General features: G+C 31.9%; 3 protein-coding genes across 12 annotated transcripts; 2 read left to right on the top strand and 1 right to left on the bottom strand.

The window, feature by feature from the left end:
• The first annotated feature begins 6,301 nt into the window (after positions 1 to 6,301).
• On the top strand, positions 6,302 to 9,894 carry LOC100743530 (L-galactose dehydrogenase). 6 transcript variants are annotated; one of them, XR_004462502.1, is made up of 9 exons: positions 6,662 to 6,853; positions 7,429 to 7,569; positions 7,721 to 7,838; positions 7,928 to 8,089; positions 8,154 to 8,387; positions 8,471 to 8,602; positions 8,688 to 8,860; positions 9,408 to 9,518; positions 9,716 to 9,781. XR_004462502.1 is itself a non-coding variant. In XM_012390707.3 (8 exons), exons 2-8 carry the CDS (start codon positions 7,433 to 7,435, stop codon positions 9,789 to 9,791), a joined length of 1,032 nt encoding a protein of 343 aa, XP_012246130.1. In that variant the 5' UTR covers positions 6,302 to 6,470; positions 7,429 to 7,432; the 3' UTR covers positions 9,792 to 9,894. The 6 variants fall into 6 exon arrangements, 5 of the variants coding, with proteins under 5 accessions (XP_012246130.1, XP_033178988.1, XP_033178995.1 ...); XM_012390707.3 differs by lacking the exons at positions 6,662 to 6,853; positions 9,408 to 9,518 and adding an exon at positions 6,302 to 6,470 and having other exon boundaries at positions 9,716 to 9,894; XM_033323097.1 differs by lacking the exons at positions 6,662 to 6,853; positions 9,408 to 9,518 and adding an exon at positions 6,325 to 6,421 and having other exon boundaries at positions 9,716 to 9,894.
• A 61-nt stretch (positions 9,895 to 9,955) lies between these two features.
• On the bottom strand, positions 9,956 to 11,201 carry LOC100743728 (N-acetyltransferase family 8 member 3). The gene is made up of 2 exons (XM_003485203.4): positions 10,781 to 11,201; positions 9,956 to 10,597 (listed from the first exon to the last, which is right to left on the bottom strand). The coding sequence occupies exons 1-2, from the start codon at positions 11,077 to 11,079 to the stop codon at positions 10,087 to 10,089; spliced, it is 810 nt and encodes a 269-aa protein (XP_003485251.1). The 5' UTR covers positions 11,080 to 11,201; the 3' UTR covers positions 9,956 to 10,086.
• A 75-nt stretch (positions 11,202 to 11,276) lies between these two features.
• On the top strand, positions 11,277 to 19,730 carry LOC100743333 (KH domain-containing, RNA-binding, signal transduction-associated protein 2). Of its 5 annotated transcripts, none has more exons than XM_012390685.3 (9): positions 11,277 to 11,471; positions 11,539 to 11,906; positions 12,661 to 12,782; positions 12,862 to 12,978; positions 13,125 to 13,437; positions 13,559 to 13,688; positions 13,764 to 13,883; positions 15,454 to 15,554; positions 16,342 to 16,442. In XM_012390685.3, the coding sequence occupies exons 2-9, from the start codon at positions 11,702 to 11,704 to the stop codon at positions 16,440 to 16,442; spliced, it is 1,209 nt and encodes a 402-aa protein (XP_012246108.1). In that variant the 5' UTR covers positions 11,277 to 11,471; positions 11,539 to 11,701. The 5 variants fall into 5 exon arrangements, 4 of the variants coding, with proteins under 4 accessions (XP_012246108.1, XP_024226503.1, XP_024226502.1 ...); XR_002947562.1 differs by lacking the exons at positions 11,277 to 11,471; positions 16,342 to 16,442 and adding exons at positions 18,707 to 18,816; positions 19,142 to 19,730 and having other exon boundaries at positions 11,702 to 11,906; XM_024370735.2 differs by lacking the exons at positions 11,277 to 11,471; positions 16,342 to 16,442 and adding an exon at positions 18,707 to 19,730 and having other exon boundaries at positions 11,702 to 11,906.
• The last annotated feature ends 899 nt before the right edge of the window (positions 19,731 to 20,629 follow it).

The following is a 20,629-nucleotide window of genomic DNA, read 5'->3' as shown; positions in this document are numbered from 1 at the left end:
AGAATCGATAATTGGGATAAATGGATTGGTACTAGTGTCACGATCGGTGGTGCATAGCGATGGTAGATGAATAAAATGCGATTTGAAAAATATGTATAGATGAAATTATGAAAAATTAACAGATATCGTTGAAAACACGTAGATTGTATAAAATATTTTTCAATGTGACACATAATCGTTAATCCCGACATGACTCGTAAGCATGAAAATGCTGAGAGGGATATTGTATCTCTGGAAGAACACTCCGTTTTTTGGCAAGTGTGCAAATTCCGACAGATCCGTTACATATGTAAATTAATGTTGCATACACGTTTTCTCTATTCACGAAACCATCGCAAGAAGAAACATCAAGCTTTCTCCAACTCCAAACGAAACAACGAATAATACAACTTCATAGATAAAACTATACTTCTGTATGTACGATCGTTTGTAATATTATTTCTCATTTCGCGTAATAAATCTCTGATTAAAGCTTACATCTGCTTCGTAAAGCGTGGTAGATGAAAATTGTTAATAATCCGATAAGGGATATCTGTTTGTTAAAATGAACTCCATTTTTAATACGTAGTACGCACAAAAGCAACTGTAACGCGTGTAATCGATGGAATGGCAATCTACTGTCCACTTCGTTAATGAAACAGATATAACGTTCGAAATGAGATGCAAATGGCCCAGGGTGTGGTTGAAATGCAGATACGAGCGGCGAAGTTTTTATTTACAACCCCTATAACGAGACCGACCAGCATAATGCGTTTTTTCGAATGGATCGGTCGTATTTCTCTTCGTTGTCGGATGTATTTCTCTTGTCACTTTCTCCCTTCCCCTTACGTTCCCCTTTTCCATTTATCAATCCCTAGCACGGTGATATTTTAAAGACTTAAAACAGCTGACGCACAGATTTGAAGTACTTCTGACGTAAACCTTCTTTAATTTTTTTACATCTGGTTAAGTCCAACGAATTTCACTTTTCCGTTGAATCGTGGACTTTGGAAGCACTATTTATCCTTTTTCCTTTCCCTAATCCTCTGTTTTGCGTGCCATTTTTTATAATGTGCCTGAAATTTTTATAATCTAGCGTTCATAAGAATCTTCGGGAAATATTCTATGAAAAAGCAAAAACTACTTATCCCCAGATAAAGACATAATACTTATAATACAGAAACTTCGGCGCAGCCGTAAGCTATAGATGACTACGGAAAATGATGAAAAATCCAGTTTAAAGCATAAACGAGATAGCTTCCGAACCAAAAGCTTCGTCGTGTCTTACAGACGCTTTCCAAATTCTCGATTAAGGTTCAATGATATTTGTCATCGTTCTCTATCTCTGAGATATCGATTCTGTGGAACGATAAACAGAGAATCAAACTAATCGTTGAATCTTTCGATCAAAACGAAAAAAAAAACGAGAAAAAAGGATCACGTGGTGCGGTGAAAATCTTATTTGAGCATCTGTGTTACGATGAATTAGAGTTAAGACGCTATATCTGCCGTTTAAATAACGTACTACGATACTACCGTTTTCGCGTGACAAGGAAGGAATCGAACGGCGGATAATATTTGAGTTGTCGAGGCCATCAAGTCTCGACACAGAAGAGATGAGGATGCAGGTTAAGTAAGTGGTTAGGAAGACGGCGTTGCCCAAAGTAATGGAATAAAAACACTCGACCTCGATGTTACCATGATTGATTTGGGCGGCATTATCTTTCACCTTCTCTTCTCGTCCGGCAAGTAGATGTGTCAAAAATTCCATTGAAAAACCCTTGTTTCTTCGTGTTTTATGAAAACAATAAATGTCCATCACCCAGGCATTATTTCCTGGCTTTAATGATTTATCCTTCTCTTGTCTTTTACTTCGGATTACCAAATCCTGTTTATCAAAATGTATCCATAGCAATTAATCAAAGATCGAATAAAAAATAATATTTGGATACCTATCATCCAACTTTCCAATTGTTATTTTCTACGAAGCTAATATATAAATAAAATCCATTACTTCCTAAGGTTGTCTAAAAAATTACTACAAAATATTCTGTAAGGCAAGATCGCCGACGAACGTGTAGAATGAAATACAGCTCTTAAAATTTTTATTTCTTAAAGAATGAAAATTAGTTGAAACGTATAACAGTGAAATGTAACGAACGTAGCGTCGCTGAAATTACGAGAATCAACTCATAGAATGTCGTAAAAGTAGAATGTTCGGTTTCATTAATGTGCACAATACCAAACGCATACGTAGGTGCTGGGAGATGGTAAGTAGTACGTGTTCCGCAGCCCTTTTATAGATCCGTGACTGCTTCCGATACCGTATACGCCGGACTGTAATTAGTCTGTAGGACTGGATCCAGCTTTCAATGGACCTTCAATGAGCGCTACTAATGACGACCGGATGACGCATCCGGAATGCCTGTTTAAATGATAGTATGCTAATTCAATGGCAAGCATTTCGTTTTTGCGCATATCGTGAAACACATCTGATTTCGTGTTTCAGTTAACACCGTACTTCCTCGTTGTCCCGTCTAACAATATGCATCGCGCGTGTAATCTATCTTAAGAGATACAAGAATTTCCTAATGTAAACGTCGTCACGGTGAATCGATATTTCGATTATTATTTTTGTATAATGTGCTTGATATTTAACAATTTTTATTACATTTCTCAAATTCTATCGTTGATGCGTCGAATATAGCGAAATTTAAAAATTACGCAAAAGCCTGAAGCCTGTAAACTTTCCGAATCGAAGAACTCTCAAGCAGGATTACATTATTTTTTACGACGCAACGGAATTCGATCATTCCTGTTCGATTTTCTATAACATGACAATGTTTGATCTAATACTAGGTTGGATTTACGTATAGAAGGTATAGGAAGTAGATCGGGGGCGAATGCGAATTCCTATGCGATCCCTGGCCGGGAAGGAGGACTGCGAAAGACACGAAAACGTAAACAGTGACTTAAATCACCGTACACGCCTCGGGGAAAGATCGAAATACGGTGTACGTCGGAAGGATACCTCGGCGAACGTGGCGGAATGATGAGGTGTCGCGCTAGAATAGACAAGGAGGACTTTCCGGTCCGCTATTCCATCCGATTCCGTAATCCATTCCGGATACCAACGGCGTTCTACTCCTTTTTTCTCCTCTTTCCTCCGTCGTCCTTCTTCAATCGGTCGGGAAAGGCGATCCAGGACAGGATACAGGACATCAGTCTTTTCTGTCTTCGCTACGTTCAGGGCTGCAGATTCCACCGAGAAATTCCACGCTCGATTCGTCCTCTTGCGTTCAATACAAGCGCCGCTCTCGGATTCGCCGCGTACTGTGTTCCGTTTTCCTTTCATGGACTCCCTTTCTTCCATCGTGGAATCCTCAACATTCAAATATTCCTTTACGTGGAAAGGGAATGAAGAAAGAAGGGAGTAATCCAAGTAAGACAGGACAAAGGAACGAAGAAGAAGAAAGAACGAATCGGACAACCAAACGAAGAGAAGAAGGGCGACGCGAGAAAGCAAAACGAAACGAACAGGTGAAGGTGAATGGTAAAATGAAAATATGAAACGAACAAAACGACGACAGAGGTGGATCGTGCGACGGGAACGAAGAACTAAAATTAGAATAGAACCAGGACGGAGAGAGGAGCCATGGAAAGCGGTGGAAAATCGAAAAGGTGGTTAAACCGAGAAACGGTGAAACGAGTGAGAGAGCCGGGACAGCTACTTGCGAGAGGTTGGGTATACACCGGGCTCGCATTCCAAGCAGACTTGGTGAACCGGGTTCATTATTTTCTCGTTATAAGTTTCTACAACTCGAGCTTGTTGTCGTAACGCTGTTAACGCGGACGCGTCGCGAATTGTTAAAACGGCTGGCGAACGATCAGCGCGCGTATATATTCGGCGGCTTCCTTAAACCCCGTGTCACGCGCCGCCCTACCACTTCGTTCCTTTTCATCCTGGCCTCTACTCAACCGCCACTCTCATCCTCTAATACCCATTCCTCGCTCTACTCCCCCTTTATCCTCTTCTTTTTTCGTTTATTAATAAACGAGCCACTGTCACTTGCCTCTCTCTCTCTCTCTCTCTCTCTCTCTCTCTCTCTCTCTCTCTCTCTCTCTCTCTCTCTCTCTCTCTCTCTTCTTTCTCTCCTTTCTCTCCTTTCTTTTCTTCAGTCTTTTTCCCTTCAGAGGCGGAGGATATTGGAAAAGGCAGAGGGAAGAACAAGAGGACGAAAGGAAAAGCTAGTAACGACACGACGAAAGGCCAGTACTCGTCTCGTTGTTCCTTTGCAATACCCAGCGGAATTATTGAACAACTCGGTGACTTGATGTGCTAACTCTAACTTCCTCTCGAACACGGCAAAGTGTTACCGTTGAAAGTGGAGCACAGTCACAAGTATCGTGAGCGTCATTCGTAAAGGATCGCACCTGACGATGCCGCTTTAATGGTGACTTTAATTGTACCCTTTGATTTCAACACGTTCCCTACACTGTCGATTCCATGCGCCCTCTACGCGATTTCTATCCCTTCTATCTTGCCAACATTAAAAAGTGACGATATTCACGGACTAGAGGATTGTTGCTCGAAAAACTAAGGTTTCTTGTTACTCCGTGTTACCTTTATACAAGTGTTCGGCTACTGTTTCAACATAATTTAAGGGCTAATTCTTGACGCCCAAATAAAATGAAAATCAAGAATAAAACATTACGTTTTCGGCTTTTTTTTTTTTTTTTTTTTAGTTATTGACAATTAAAAATCGGCCAAAATATCGCCTGCACGCGAGCAAACCTCCTTACACGAACAAAGGAAGGTCAGCCTAAGTAGCGGGGCGCACAGCGATCCTCATCCGAACGACACATGAGCAACAGCTTACCTCGTACAGGTTGTAGAGAAGACTATGGTATTTAGAGACGTAAGCAACCCCGCGCGACGTTTTGCAAAAGAAATGATAAATTGAACGTTAAACTTACTTACTCGTGGAAAACCATAAGAACATATCGAAAACTGCTCTATGAAATTTGCGCGAGTTTTTGTTAGCCAAAATGTATACATTTGCAGAATTTTCGGACATGCAAAGTATTTTCAAAATAGATTGTGGGATACCGGTACGTTAAATTGTGTGAAATGTATGCAAGAAAATAAAAGAAGAAAAATCTTTGCAAATGGATGAGTTAACTCACAGTAACTGAAAAACAAAGCCGAAAACGCAATTTTTTATTCTTGATTTTCTCCTTAAATTATGTTGAAACAGTAGCCGAACATCCTGTATACCAAGAAATGAAATAGGTGTGATACAGACATACCACTTATCTTTGTCATACGAGTAATATTAAAAACTTTAAACTCAAATCGTGATTCGAATAGCACTTACGGAAGATTAATTAAACCTTGCAGAACATTAGAGAAAGTAACGTTCTCGTTGCTTAGTTGCCAATCATTATGAAATTGGTCTTTACGCCCTTTGATAATCTTCCCTACGTTCACCATTTAAAAGCTTTGGAAATTGAAGAAATTGACGAAAACTATAGAATACGATAAATTGATGATAGCCATTCGACGTTGGCGAAAGAGTTATAAACAAATCGTTGGAGAATTGAAAACGTTGAAATAGCAAGCCGGGCGTTCGATTCAGGCGGTGCAAATGAGTGGAGCGATATTAAAATCTACGCGGGCAACAGATGGGCTCGGATAGCTTTACGATGCTCGAGCCAATAACGAAAATCATTAAATTAGCTTTAACCGCCGGTGCACGGCGTACTGTTAACAGCGTACTAATTTTATTATTTAGTAGTAGCATAAAAATCCTGGAATTCCCTTCGTTACTTCTCCTGCCGACGCAATTCACAGGCTTTTAAAGTAATAAGTTCATCCGTTTGACTATGTTTTATTTCGCTATTACGCTTACATGTGTATGTACCAACATTGTACGATATAACGTAAGGTTTCAAAAACTACTCTTATCTTTGCATAAGTGTACGTTCAAGAAAGAATTATATATTAGTAAATATAATGTATATCTTACCTTGTTTGTGCAAAAATTCACATCAACGAAGGATATTTTTTCTTAAAAAACGTGATTAATGGGTTTTCACGACATGCGTTTAAAGTTTGACATGACAGCCATATTGCTTTTAACGCTACCAGAAGCGTGGAGTTGGCGCCAATTTTCATTTACCGAACATCGGTAACGTGACGTCCTACAAAATTTTATACGTATTTGATCTGTAACTGGCGTGTACCTCGTGTGTACTGCCTAATGGATCAATATCGCACAAATAATGTTCGAATTCATTCAATTTAAGAAGATGGCACTACTGGATTCGCTTAATGCTCAGAGCTGAATGTTTACAGCCAGTCCTATTCTTATCATCTTAGCATTGACTTCTAAGTTTGTGAATCGTTGGAAAAGGGGAGATCCATAAAAATTCTTCACACGTAACTTGAAAACAGATTTTATTTGTTTCTGTATAAATATAATAGATAAGTAGATAAATAGATCATAGTCATATACGTTATAAATAGTCATAATCATAACAAAGTGTATATATAACATATAGTTATTACATCATGAGATTCGTTACGCACATTCGATTCGTGTTAATATTGTTTATTTGAAAGTATGTTTATTTATCACACATTCGAATGAAGATAATGTTATCGTGGAAAATGTCACTTTCTCACTTCTATCTTCGAGAAAAGTGTACGCGCTCTATTCAAAGTGTCTTAGTCCTTGAACGCCAAAAATATAAAAGAAATATACTTATATTTGATAGACATAAGAATAATGTGTTTATTCAAGTGCTCCTTACGCTCTACTATGAAAATCGTGCGATGTACTTTAAGTGTTAAATATAAATCATCTTACACGTTAGTATTTAAAAATTATTAGTGAGATTTAATATGATTACGGCTAACGCTAACTCAATTCTTGAAATACAATAGAATCTTATGGTAAAAGCGCAAACTGTACTTCAACCACAGACGTACATACATACATATAATATACATCAAATACGAAAAAAATGTGAAAAATTTTTGAAGTTTATAACGAAAAAGTTTAGCCTATACAAAAAAATAAAAAAATTTATGTATAATGAAGTGGTTTTATTACAAAAGTAATAATGTCCCTGCATACGGCGCGTATGTATTATATTACTATTGCTGTTACACGTAGTCATACAGCAACACAAGAAGTTTCGTTTCCAATATAAAACTCTATTCCCGCTTATTACTTTTATTTTATTCTGTTTGTTTAACATCACATAATGATGTTCATACTATTTACATTCCAATATTTAACTGATTACTTCATTAAAACGTAATATATTTCATTCCCTTTCTTAAATATCCTAACTAAAATACTTTCCACGATATACACAATTAAATTTAAGAAAAATATATTAACATTTCTACATTTAATTAATTTCGTTACTAATATTTAGAAATATGTTACCACCGACATACGTCGAAGGTTTTCATGATTTGGAAGCCGTTAAGGCTATGGAATATAGACCTTTCGGCAAAACCGGATTGATGGTCAGCAAATTATCATTTGGTGGCGGACCGCTTGGTTGTCATTATGGGTTGGTACTTAATTTTTATTCAAAATTTTATTCCATATATAACATAAGCTTTAATATTTATAAAAAAATTATGAAAGAAATGTTTTTATAAATATTTTTAAAATTTAATATTACGATAATTTCATACTTTCATATGTTGATACGGCGACAGTACGTATGATGAAGGTCAAGCAATTGAAGCGATACGTCAAGGAATAAAACAGGGGATCAATTACATTGATACCGCACCATGGTATGGTCAAGGTCGCTCCGAAACTACTATTGGAAAAGTATTCTTTTTTGCATATTATAATACACATATTAAATATATATCTTTTTCTAATTTATTTAATGTTTAATGCTTATTTAATGTATCTAGGCACTGAAAGGCATTCCACGTAAAGCATATTATATCGCGACAAAAGTTGGACGATATGAATTAAATTACGAAAATATGTTCAATTTTTCCAAAGAAAAAACTAGAAGTAGTTTCCTTAAAAGCTTGCAACTTTTGGGTTTGGATTATGTTGATGTCATCCAAGTAAGAACTATCAACTTTTTATGGTTTGTTTCATTTATCAATTAGTAACATGTATTTCTTATAGGTTCATGATATCGAATTTGCACCAAGTTTAGACATAGTAATTACACAAACCTTACCAGAACTGTCAAGACAAGTTGCAGAGGGCAAGGCAAAGCACATTGGTATCACTGGATATCCGATATCTATTTTGAAGGAATGTATTGAGAAAAGTAATATTAAAATTTCTTGCGTACTGAGCTATTCAAGGCATACGCTAATAGATAATACTTTGTCTGAATATATTCCATTTTTCAAGGTAGAATTTCGCAGTAAATTAAATATCCATATTTCTCAGAATAATACTTGTTAACAGTTTAAACAAATGTACCAATTTTTTAGGAACATAATATTGGTATAATTAATGCTTCTGCACCATGTATGGGACTTCTAACTAATAAGGGTGCACCAACTTGGCATCCCAGTTCAGAACAAACGAAAGAAGTATGTGCAGATGCTGCTGCATATTGTAAGGTATATAAATTTGAAACATTAACATAATATACATTTGTATTTGAGAATACTTTATTTATGACATAATGAGATCTTATCTTTGCAGGATCATGATATAGAATTAGCCAAGTTAGCATTATGGTATTCTATGCAATGCAAAGATATTGCTACATATTTAGTTGGAATGCAAAATTTAAAAGAACTGCAGATAAACCTTGATGTTGTTAAAAATGGAATTACAGATAAGGAAAAAAATGTACTTCAAGAAATTCAGGAAAAGTAAGTATAACATTAAAATAGCTAGCTTTTAATTACTAACAGTACAATGGAAAAACGTTTTCTTATTATATATTATTTCCTTACATAATTTAACAAATAAACCACGTTATAAAATTTTACTAATAACATATATAAAAGTTTTTAGCAAAAAAAAAGAATTCTTTTATCACACTTCAACTTATGAAAACAAATATAATATATATAAAGTTATATGTACAATTATACCATGTAATATATGTAGTAGTAAATTTTAAAAAATTATATTTTGTATGCCATATTAAATTAGTTAATACTATTTTGTGAGTGATTCATTCTAGGGATAGGGCAATGTATTCTATAAAATTACATGTTTATTATCTTGGATATAAAAATTTTAATTAAATTAATTTTACAAAATAATTAGAAGAAATATTTGTGTTGTAGTAGTCACCTTGTAGTAATTATTTTGTGGTAGTAATAATCAATTTTTTTATATGGATTATCATGTTTTTATAAACCATAAACTCACTATTTAAAAAATCATACATTGTGTTCCATGTGCCAATAGTCCCCGTTCTCAAAGATTTTTAAAGTATCTGATCTGACATGGGATTACATTCTATCTACTATATATCTGTGATAAATAAGTACCTATTATACTTAAGTTGATATGAATTTGGTAAGTTGTCAATTATTAAAACAAGAGTTCTCGCTTAATAAATCATTTGGACTCATAACAATAAGGCAATGGTTAATTGACAATACATGAAATAATTCAATTATACTTATGTCCAAAATTAAAAAAATTCAGAAACAGAAATTAGAGATTTCTTCTTATAATAACGAAATATAAAATGATCCTTCTTTTCATTCCAGGTATCTATGTAAAATAACAGAGAAACACTGGGAAAACAAAGAACTTAAAGCATACTGGGAATATATGAAAAAATAAGAGAAATATATTTTTTTGCACATAATATCATTATACTGTCAATATTGTTTTCTATAATATGTTAAATGCTAATATACGTAATAAATTTTTTACAAAAACTATATTTTTAGTATATTTAACTTTATATAACACAAATATTTTAATAAACTAAACTATAAATGCAATCTTTAGATATGTTTTGGAAGATATGGTCTCAGACTAAAATATTTATAAAAATCTGGTTGTGTATTTAAAAAAATATCAGATATAATTCTTTCTTTTTAGATTTAATTCTTCTAGATCTAATTCTAAATGCTTATTTATTAAGCATTGATCTAGTGTAAACTACAGGCATATAATCAGCTTCACCAGGTTTAATTTGATATGTCAATTCATACATTAACACAGTTATAAGTGAGCCCAAAATTGGTTTGTGGTACATTTGTTGCAATTCAAAACCTTTCTTAAGAGATAGTTCTCTCCCACCATCTGTATATTCTGAAGCAACAAGATTAGCACAACTGTATCCTTCAGTAATAGCAAACTGCACAGCAACATTTATAAGGCATGAAGCTATTCCTTTTCTTCTATATCGCTCATGTACATAGAGCCTTTTGATCCATGCACCTTTATCTAATCTATAGCTTTTACACAAAGCAACAGTTCCTACAATCTTCTTAATCTGAGATGAAATGTCAATGTTTGAATCACGAAATTGTTGTTCTGTCATTATGGTATAATGTACATTCTTTGGATTATGTGTCATTAGGTAAGGTTCAAATGCTTCAGCAACCCAAAAGCATGAAAAGGCATTAGACATATAAATCCTGTTATAATAAATGCAGAAGTTTTTATGTTAATATTTACTTTTATCTGAAATACTTTGTTTTCATAACAAAAATTTCATACAATACTATATTAATACATTTTAATTCTGGAAAGGACTATAGTTTTGATATTAACGTCTTAACATTAGTATTAAATAATACATACATATAAAAAGTTTTTACCTTGGTATATTAGAAACTTCTTCATTAACTTCTATAGTTTTCACAGTGAAAGTTATATAAGTTCCAACGTATACCAAAAAAATGACGAAAGGAATAACTAAAATGCAAACTGTCAAGGGCAATCCAAAAAAAATAAACATTATAGCGGCAAACAATATCATCAATTGAAAAGTCAATTCTTTAAATACAATTCCCAAAAACGTCGAATTTAGAGAAGACATTACGCCCGCTTTCACTAACTCTTTACAATTAATTTCATCGCCTGGCTTATAACTTCGTACTATTATAATGTGATTCATGTTGGAAAACAATTATCTTACTCTTTACAACTTTTATACATAATTAACGAACGAAATGCAATAAATTAAGATATTGCGAGGTTATATTTTCGATATGTTCGCCATCTGCAGCTAATACAAATATCAAATTAGTAATTTGCTCTCAAGTATGTGTATACATATATATTAATATCTGATTAACATTATTTCCTTATTTAATATATAAAGGGTCGGTAAATACTTGTTTGCTCGCTAACAAGCTTTCTATAATAAAATCAGTCATTAATAACCTAATGAACTTTTTCTAGATATATGTACTGAGTTACTCCATAGATTACATAATAAATGATATAATTATAAAATTTCTGGCAACATTTTTTAATGTAAATATAATGTAAATTATCGAATCTTGGGTAAGAATATACGCTTCTTTCATTAAACTTACTGATTATTGATGAATATATGAATATACGCCTTAAGGTTATCTGGAAGTGGGAGAGTCAGCGTTCAGCCATTGCTACTCTGGTCTAAAGACGCGTTGTATGTGAATGGTCTTCTGTACTTTGTCTAATTATCTCATTAACGAAATTGTTTTCTCATTCAATATCTTCTGAAGTAGATATCTAATAAAACGGTGGTAATCATGAGTGAGCGGCCGAGTAATGGTGAATACAAGTATCAAAGGGAAGAAAATGCCGATTCGAAGGTAAGAACATCGTCGGAAAAGGAACGTGATGAAAAGGAACATCAGGTTGACAAAGCCGGGGAATATGTCCGGGAGCTTTTGCAAGAAAAAGTTGAATTGGATTCGCAAAAATGGCCTAATGCAACCAGATTAATTGATCAAGGTGAATGTGAATATTGCTCTATCATCAGTAGTCATTGTTTTTAAATCGTCTTTATTATTTTTAATGGCCGTGTTTGTTTTTTTGCTATTTGTATATTTATTTTTGTAATTTACTAGCATAACTGTTTGTACACGATTTGTCGGTTTTATTACTTCAAAGTCGAACTGAATAAAATATTTAAGGTTAGATTCTCATGTAAGCGAAAAACAGTTTGCACTTTGTTATTTAATTTTTCTAACATTGTTTCGAATATATTACTAATTCTGTACACAAATTATATCACATCTGTTAATGCAATAAACAATAATTAAAAGGAAACATCAAACTTTTCCGTAATAAATAAATTTCAGAAAATACAAACGTATTTAGTTTAAAGAATCAATATTAATATGTATGTAAACCTATGTTATAAACCATTTACGTATTTTTATATTGTTTTAGTATACAGATTAATTTCTTTAACACCTGTATATTATGAGTATATAACTTTAAACATCTATTAAAGAAAAATGTATTAATAATTTATGAATATATAAATAAATTGATATATATTTTATAACTTATTACAATTTTTAGTATTTTTCAGTCTAATTTGTAATGCAGATTAATGAATATTAATAACTGTATATGTGCTTATATCAATAAATTTCTGATTACAGTAACAAAGAATAAAAAATATGCTTTTACTATCATTTCTTTTTAAATCTGTATTTATTATTATCATAGAATAAAAAATAATTGCTTTGTTCTATAGAAATTCAAAAAACTCAAGCTATTGGAAAACCAGTTAGAGATCTTAAATACGTGGATATTTATCGCGAAAAACCAATTCGGGTATCAGTTAAAGTACTGGTACCGGTTCGGGAACATCCAAAGGTAGTAATCGTACTTTGTTATAAGTATCCCTAATTTAAATAAATATATGAATGAAATTATATCTTGAAATTATGTACAGTTCAATTTTGTGGGAAAATTACTGGGACCAAAAGGTAATTCTATGAAACGTTTACAAGAAGAAACTATGTGTAAAATGGCTGTACTAGGAAGAGGATCTATGAAAGATCGTCAAAAAGTAATTTTGTATTAAAAATGCTGAATTTTGAATTTTCATTTGACTTAGTTTTTTGTTTATATATATATTTATTTTTGCTTGAAGTTATTATTAATATAAAGTTATTATCTCTCTATAAAATTCTTCGTCAACTTACTCTAATATAGGAGGAAGAATGTCGTATGTCTTTGGATCCAAAATACGCACACCTTTCGGACGACCTTCATGTGGAAATAACAGCACTTGCACCTCCGGCGGAGGCTTATGCTCGTATTGCATTTGCGTTGGCTGAAGTTCGGAAATATCTTATTCCCGATAACAACGACAACATACGCCAAGAGCAAATGCGCGAAATGGAAATGAGCATGACAGATGATCCAACAAGTGGTGATGATAGAAGGCCCTCTGTCAGAGGAGTACCAGGTGCTGGAGGAATATTAAGACCAACCACAAGACCAACGATGCCACGGTCTTCGCGAGGTAGTGATATTTTCTAATCACCAATCTTTTAGTAATGTCGTGTTAGAAAATTGTGTTCTACATATATTCTGCTTTCAATGTTAGAGTGAACGAATTAATTTCAAAATATATGTTTTTTGAGCTTCGTCTATTTTAGCGGCGATACTTCCACCGCCTTCGAGCCGGGGACCAATCTCGCGTCCTGTTTCAGCGAAAAGTAAAGTGTTCTCTATCTTAGATCGTGCAAGAGTTGCAATGGATCAAAGTTATGGGTAAGTTTTAAGTTAAATTAATTACCGTAATTAGGTGAATATTGTTATAAATTCATAATATTATATAATATATAGTTATGAGACTGCTACTCCACCTCCAAGTAATCGTGTCGGATCTCATCATGATTACGATTATCACGCATCAACGGGCAGTAGCAGCCGATACGGAGACCGACATTATACATCAACATCAGGGTAAGTATAATTCTATCATAATTCATCGAAAATGTTCTTATCCGTTATAACTATTTTTCATGTTATACATTTACATTATCAATCCTATCCCTTAATGTCTCACTTGACATAAATAAATGAGGTAAATATTTCAAACATTAAATATAACATAATAAAGTTTTATTAACAAGTATTATGGTTACGTTATGCTGCTTTTCGTAACAACTTATAAAAGGTATATATGTATAATACCAAAATAATTAAAATAATTGAATATTTTATTTAAATATTTAAAATAAAAAAATTACTGGAGTCGGGCGTACGCGTAATATTTCTAATCAGTCATATCGCAATTATGAAGCCGTAGCAACGAACCTTTTATTTTATACTAGTATGCGGTTGTTTGTTCTCGAGATATCATTGTATCATATCATTTGATAAAATCCATAATAATTTCCAATTTCGTTATTTATAATGTTCTTGCATAATCAGATGTTTTTCTTACACATTATGACTAACCTATCACAACATTAACCCCTTCCCGTGCTTTAACGAGTCTGACTCGTGATGCAGATTTTGGCCCAAACATGAATATCACGAGCTAGGCTCGTGAGCAGATAATCGGGCCAAACATGAATATCACGAGCCACGGTCGTGAACAAATAGCTTTACATCTGTCAGAGTGTTTTAGAAAATATCATACCATGGAGGTTTTTTAGAGTTGTAAGTATTTTCTTATAAAATATCGATTCAAGGTGAACATTTCTTACTATTGAATTTTTTGTTTATAATATGCTATTTATTGTTAGCTGTAATATTATTACATTGCTTAGGATAAAATCACATTTGAAGACTCTTGAATTTCTATTGAAGTATCGTTTATTCATGAAATATAATTTTGAAACTGCCATCTATTACAAAATATAATATATTTATAATATCTATAAAAGGAAAAAGGATTAGAGTTTACTTCCACAACAGCAGTGTCGCGTAAAACTGACTATATCATAGGTATTTGCATCTCGGCTTGTATTGTGATTGTTCTTGAGCATCAGTCTGGTTTGTTTATCACACTTTGACGCCTATCGCTTGGGCCCGAGTTTCGTCGAGCTATATGGCACGGGAAGGGGTTAAGTCACGTGTGCTCAATTATGGAATCCAAGTCATCCTTTTCTTATTGCTACTGCGCAACAAACGTATTTTGTGGGAAAAAGTAGGTTACCCTGTTCGAAAGACGTTTTGTTGCCATCCAATCCATCTTTTAAGTAGTACATTGGTACAGTCATTTCTTGACGGTTAAATTTACTTACTGATATGAGCCAAAATGCATTTTCAAGAGCGCTGCTTTCTTTCAGAGTATATTGCAGATGTTTTATAGTACAATGATTTTTAAAAATAATATTTGTTTCTTTGCACACATTAAAGCTCTACTCATTTCCACAATACGATAACTAATATTTGTTCTCGTCTCAATCTTTTTTTTTCATTATCCTTCTAAAGTTCCACATCTTTTTCTGAAATGTGTGAAATGCAAACAAGGTTGAAATGATTTAGGTTCTTAATGTGTATTGTACTTTTATATATCATTTAGAGATGATATGTATCCTTCCTCGAGGTACACAACCTATGAATACGAAGACGATGCTGTCCCGCACTCGTCGCATAACTACTACGAAACATCAGAATATCCAGGTAACATGCTTCTCATTTTACATTGTTACTACTTTTTTTCTAGCATAAAAATATAACACGTAATTGTACAGCAATTATCATAAACATACACGCATGTGTGATATGTTGGAAATTAACATAATAGCAATGGGATTAAAATATTTTAATATATAAATTATACATAGGCAAATTTTTCCTGATTTATCATTCATAAAAATAAATATTTTGAATTCAGCTAAATAAAAAATTGATAATATACAAATTTTAAATGGAAATATAAATACGGCCAAAAGTTTAAAAAACATTAATAATTGTTTCTTGTAATTTTTTGAACGATTTATTATAACAATTTCGTACTCACGATAAAATCCATAAGAATTAAGTAAAATAATAAGTTTCGTTGTTTTATACAAAAATCTAGAAATTCCATATTTCTCGCACAAAAAATAATACACGAATAAAAAGTTCAACAATATAAAGTGAAAATAATTTCCATCCACTATTTAAAATCGAACTATATTTTTTCGAAATCGAACTTAAAGATTTTCCTATAATATCCTAAATATTAGAGCATACCCTCAACAGACACGGGATGCCTTCACATAACAATGTGTGATGTTAACTGAATTATTCATCAGCTCATTCGCAGCTATTTTCTTTTTAAAACATTTAAAATAACATAATGCTCTCGCTTCCTGTAGTATATAGTTAGGAAATTATTCGATTAATATCATATACACATATACATCGTCGTGGTGCCCTTATTTAATAAAAATAATGCAAATAAATCACTCCATGAAATTCGCAGAGGAATCATCGAGCCGCGCATGGAAATCGTACAAGACGACAACGACATCGGGCTCAAGCTCGCGCTACCGCAACGCCCCGTATTCACGACCTTCCAAGTAAAAATCCATTAAAAGAATCATCCAAATATTTTCTTAATTTTATCTTGTCCAAACAATTCCTGGATTCTGAAGCGAAACAACGATCTTTCTTTTTTGACTGTATTGTTTCTCATAGCCCTAAACCATTGACGTATAATCTTCCTAACATACGGCAACTTACGATGCCGGCAATGCCAAAACCTAGTAACCGAGATCGTTCTTAAAAGAAAATGGAGGCACTCTGAGAGACTAACACGGTAAACGATATGCAGATGGTATTACAATATTTCATGGTATTGCGACGATAGAACCAAACGGATATAACGTAACTGCCATTTCTTATCGATTTGTCGAGGGTTTGCCAAAGGAAATTTTTTACTAAATGGTATTAACAAAACTTTCGTCTATGATCACTATGTTTCATATATTCCTTCTTTGGAGTAAAATTTATCTAGCATAAAAGAAACTTTTACGTTCGTGAATAATTTGCTTGTTTTCTTTATTTCTACATAATAGAATTTTTTCCAGTCGTAGTGTAATAAAGCATTCACATGCTTTTCAGATGTAATTCTTATGGCTACTGGATAAGTACTAAAACTCGTAATACAATGAAAGCTGTAATCAAACTGTTTCCTTCAATTGCGTTTTTTATCGCGAACAATCGTACATAATATTCAGCCCGTAGACAGTTTGGTTTTCTATGAAAGCATTGAAAGATAGAGAAAGAGAGAAAAAATACCTCCCTTCAAATCCTTTCCTCTCCTGAAAAAAATGTCACGTCAGAGTGGAAGGCTAGAGGACCAAGAGGATCAGTGGAACGAGACACGTAAAATTGTCAGATAAAAAAAAAGAAAGAAAGATGTCGGAGCTATGTCACATTTTTCGAGATGTCAAATTTCGTATCTTTTTATATAATTTCATTTTATATGCAGTTTTTTTTCTTTGTTTTGTTAATTGGTACAATGTATAATGAATGAAGTTCATGACATGTAAATAAGTGATTTTAGTTCTTAATTTATATATATATATACATATATATATAAATTGTTTATATAATATATAATATATATAATAATAATATATATATACTATATTATATATATATAATTGTTTGTATATATATAATACATACATACACATATATATACATAATCTTTTTATTTTTTAGATAGGATCTATTCTTTGGTTTTAATATATGATGCTTTTTAAATGTTGAAAAGTACATAGCTCAGACAGTCGTGTGCGTTATAATAAATAGTAATATGTCTAAAATAGAACAAAGTACAATATTGTAAATGATGTTCAGTGGCAGATGACCGTATATAAATTAATATTACATAAGTTACATATAATCATGTAATTATATAGTAATTCATTTAATATTAATATGTATAGTATCTACGAGAAAAAAAAATAATTAAAATGACGTGTTGGAAGCTTAAAATGACATAAATAAATGTTAAACAAAAATATACGTGTATAGTAGCACGTTCCAAATATACGAAGTGAAAAATCGTGTAGCTTGTAAACATACAGTAGCCACAACATTACGAATAGAAAGAAAAAAATTGTGTAACCATATAGTATAAGGATACAAAAAAAACAAAGATAAAAAAACTTGTGCGTAACTTATAAACATTTTTCCGTTTTTGAACGGGATTTAATCATTTCTGCTATATATATATCTATATATAATTCCCCTAAACTGAAATAAATAAGAAATGTAGCGCTATTATAATAAGCTACATTTTGAAGCTTTAAATCAAAATCCTAATTAATCAATAGTATTATAACTTGGACGAAAATAACGAAATGTTTTCAGATCTAACCCATAATATTAAATATCTTCAAAGATCCATAAAAAAATCTCTTCATCAATATATTAGTAACTTTCATTTAATATGTTTACTTTAAATCAGCCACGAAATGTTAATTAATGTTAAGAAATTTTGTCAAAAGAATATAATAAATCTAATTTAATTTTCCTTAAATATTTAAGTACATATGTTTCAATTACGATAATATAAGCGAGAATAAAAATTAAAAAATATTTGTTATATTCACTAAATGCCAATCGAATACGTGTTTAATTTGTATTAAACTGGATTTATCTTGCATATTATTTAAACTTTTATTAGCAATAAACTTATGAGAAATACAAAATAGCAGTGTCACTGTTGTTATATACTATTGTTATACATATTTTTAGTCTAAACTGATTGAAGTTTCGTTATGAAGTACTTAAAACATTTACTTCTAACATATCTTTTCATGTATCCCTCTCAGGTGTATAGAAGAATACGGAAGGTTGCGCGGGAACACGTTTTCATGGATTAAAATATTTTAATCCTATCCTATTTCTCTGTTCAGTGGACTTTGAAGTGCCTTGAAATCACGTGAGTATAATTTTATTATTGTAATATAACATTCTAATTAGTTTTAAAAATACCTATAAAATGTAAAAGGTATAATCCAATTTTATTTTTACATACAATATAGCTGCTGATTTTATTTGCTTGCATAATGTTACCTCAAGATACTTAGACGATTTTTTATTCTTTATTGATGGAAATAAAACTAACATTTAGTGAGAAATAAATGAAGTTTTTTTATAATTTAATAGTTAAGGCATCAATTTATTTTTTAGCCTGCATGTTCAATTTGATTTGCTTCTTTTGTTAATTTCATACTAAAATCTGAGATAGTAAGACTTTCTTCCAGGCAATGGAGTGTACAGACCATGCACAACATTGTGATTACATCAATCGAAGAAATAATGATATTTCCCTCTTAAGCACTGACCGGTATGGTAAAAATTAAGATATGTATTTTAAATATCTTTAAAATTCCACATCAATCCTTTCAGCACAGTAGACAAAATTTTAAACAAATATATTTATTTGGTGTATTTTTGCGATGTCGTTGTTTGTTAGAAAGTAGAATTAAAAATCATTAGTGATATATAAAATAGTTTGCGAAATACTCGTAGCAACTTTATTACATCTTCCAATTCGATTAGATCTAATTAGTGTCAATAAATGTGATCTCTTGTTCTTTTACACATCTGATTTAAAATCTATACGGTAATATTTAATTAACTTAATATAAGTCATTTTTGAACCGGTCAAGCTTTAAGGTAAAAGGTATAATATAAGGTAAAACATTGTTAAATTTATTTCTATAATATTTTAGGAATATAAATCTAACTTTACGATTTTATAGTTAGTATAAATGTATATTATGTGGATATGTGCATCCGATACTTAAAATAAAAAGATTGAATCGAAAATAAATAGATCGAGTGTAAAGATCCAATGAATATTTAATTTTTATTTTGTAAGAGTCGTAAAAGTAATAAGTGTTGTTATTTTCTTAATTTATATTTAAATAATGCGCGTGCCAGACAGAAATTATAATCTTCTTCGACAGGTGGCGCTATTGCAGTATCTTACCAAAATGGCGTCTGTAAACGCGGTGCGTATAAATTGAAGTATTGAATAATTGAAGTATTTGTCCTTTCTTCTGTGCAAACGTTTTTAATCAATATTTAAGAGTGGTTTAGAAGTGTAGAAACTAAGTTGAGATGAAGTGTTGTTTTGTAACTAGTATTGAGACGATTGCCTACGTAAAAATAACGCAATTTATCTCGCACGGTTTGACGTGCGTCATCTCTTCAACAGTAATAGGTACGTATATATGAAATTGATATTCATATTTCATGATTACTATAAAAACATATTGTATACTTATAACTTTATATTTTTATGTTAATGTTAAATTTCTTTGAAATAAATTACTACAAAACGAAAACTTTTGAACACTTTTCATGTTTTACATTCTTGCTACATAAGTACATATTCGATACTTTGAATTCAACGATCATTAACATTATGACGCTTTAATAAACTTTCATTATTTAAATAATTTTTATAATTTATAATTTATATAAAATTTGCCTTAAAATTAGAAATTCATTAATATGAATGTTGAACTCAAAGTATTCAGTCGTTGAAACCCACTTAAAACGATTAAATAGGATCATACTGAACATGAGTGTGTAAGTTGCTTAGAAACAATATTCTTATTTATTTATCACACACCAATATACAAAAATGAACTGTAAAATCAATATCAGAATATAATATACTACGAAATTCAATTAATAAAGATATATCTGAGTATCTTACAAGATTAGAATGATGCTTCAAC

Source organism: Bombus impatiens, unplaced genomic scaffold, assembly GCF_000188095.3.
Source record: "Bombus impatiens unplaced genomic scaffold, BIMP_2.2 scf_0044, whole genome shotgun sequence".
Lineage (NCBI taxonomy): Eukaryota > Metazoa > Arthropoda > Insecta > Hymenoptera > Apidae > Bombus > Bombus impatiens.
This window is presented reverse-complemented; position numbering and strand designations above follow the sequence as displayed.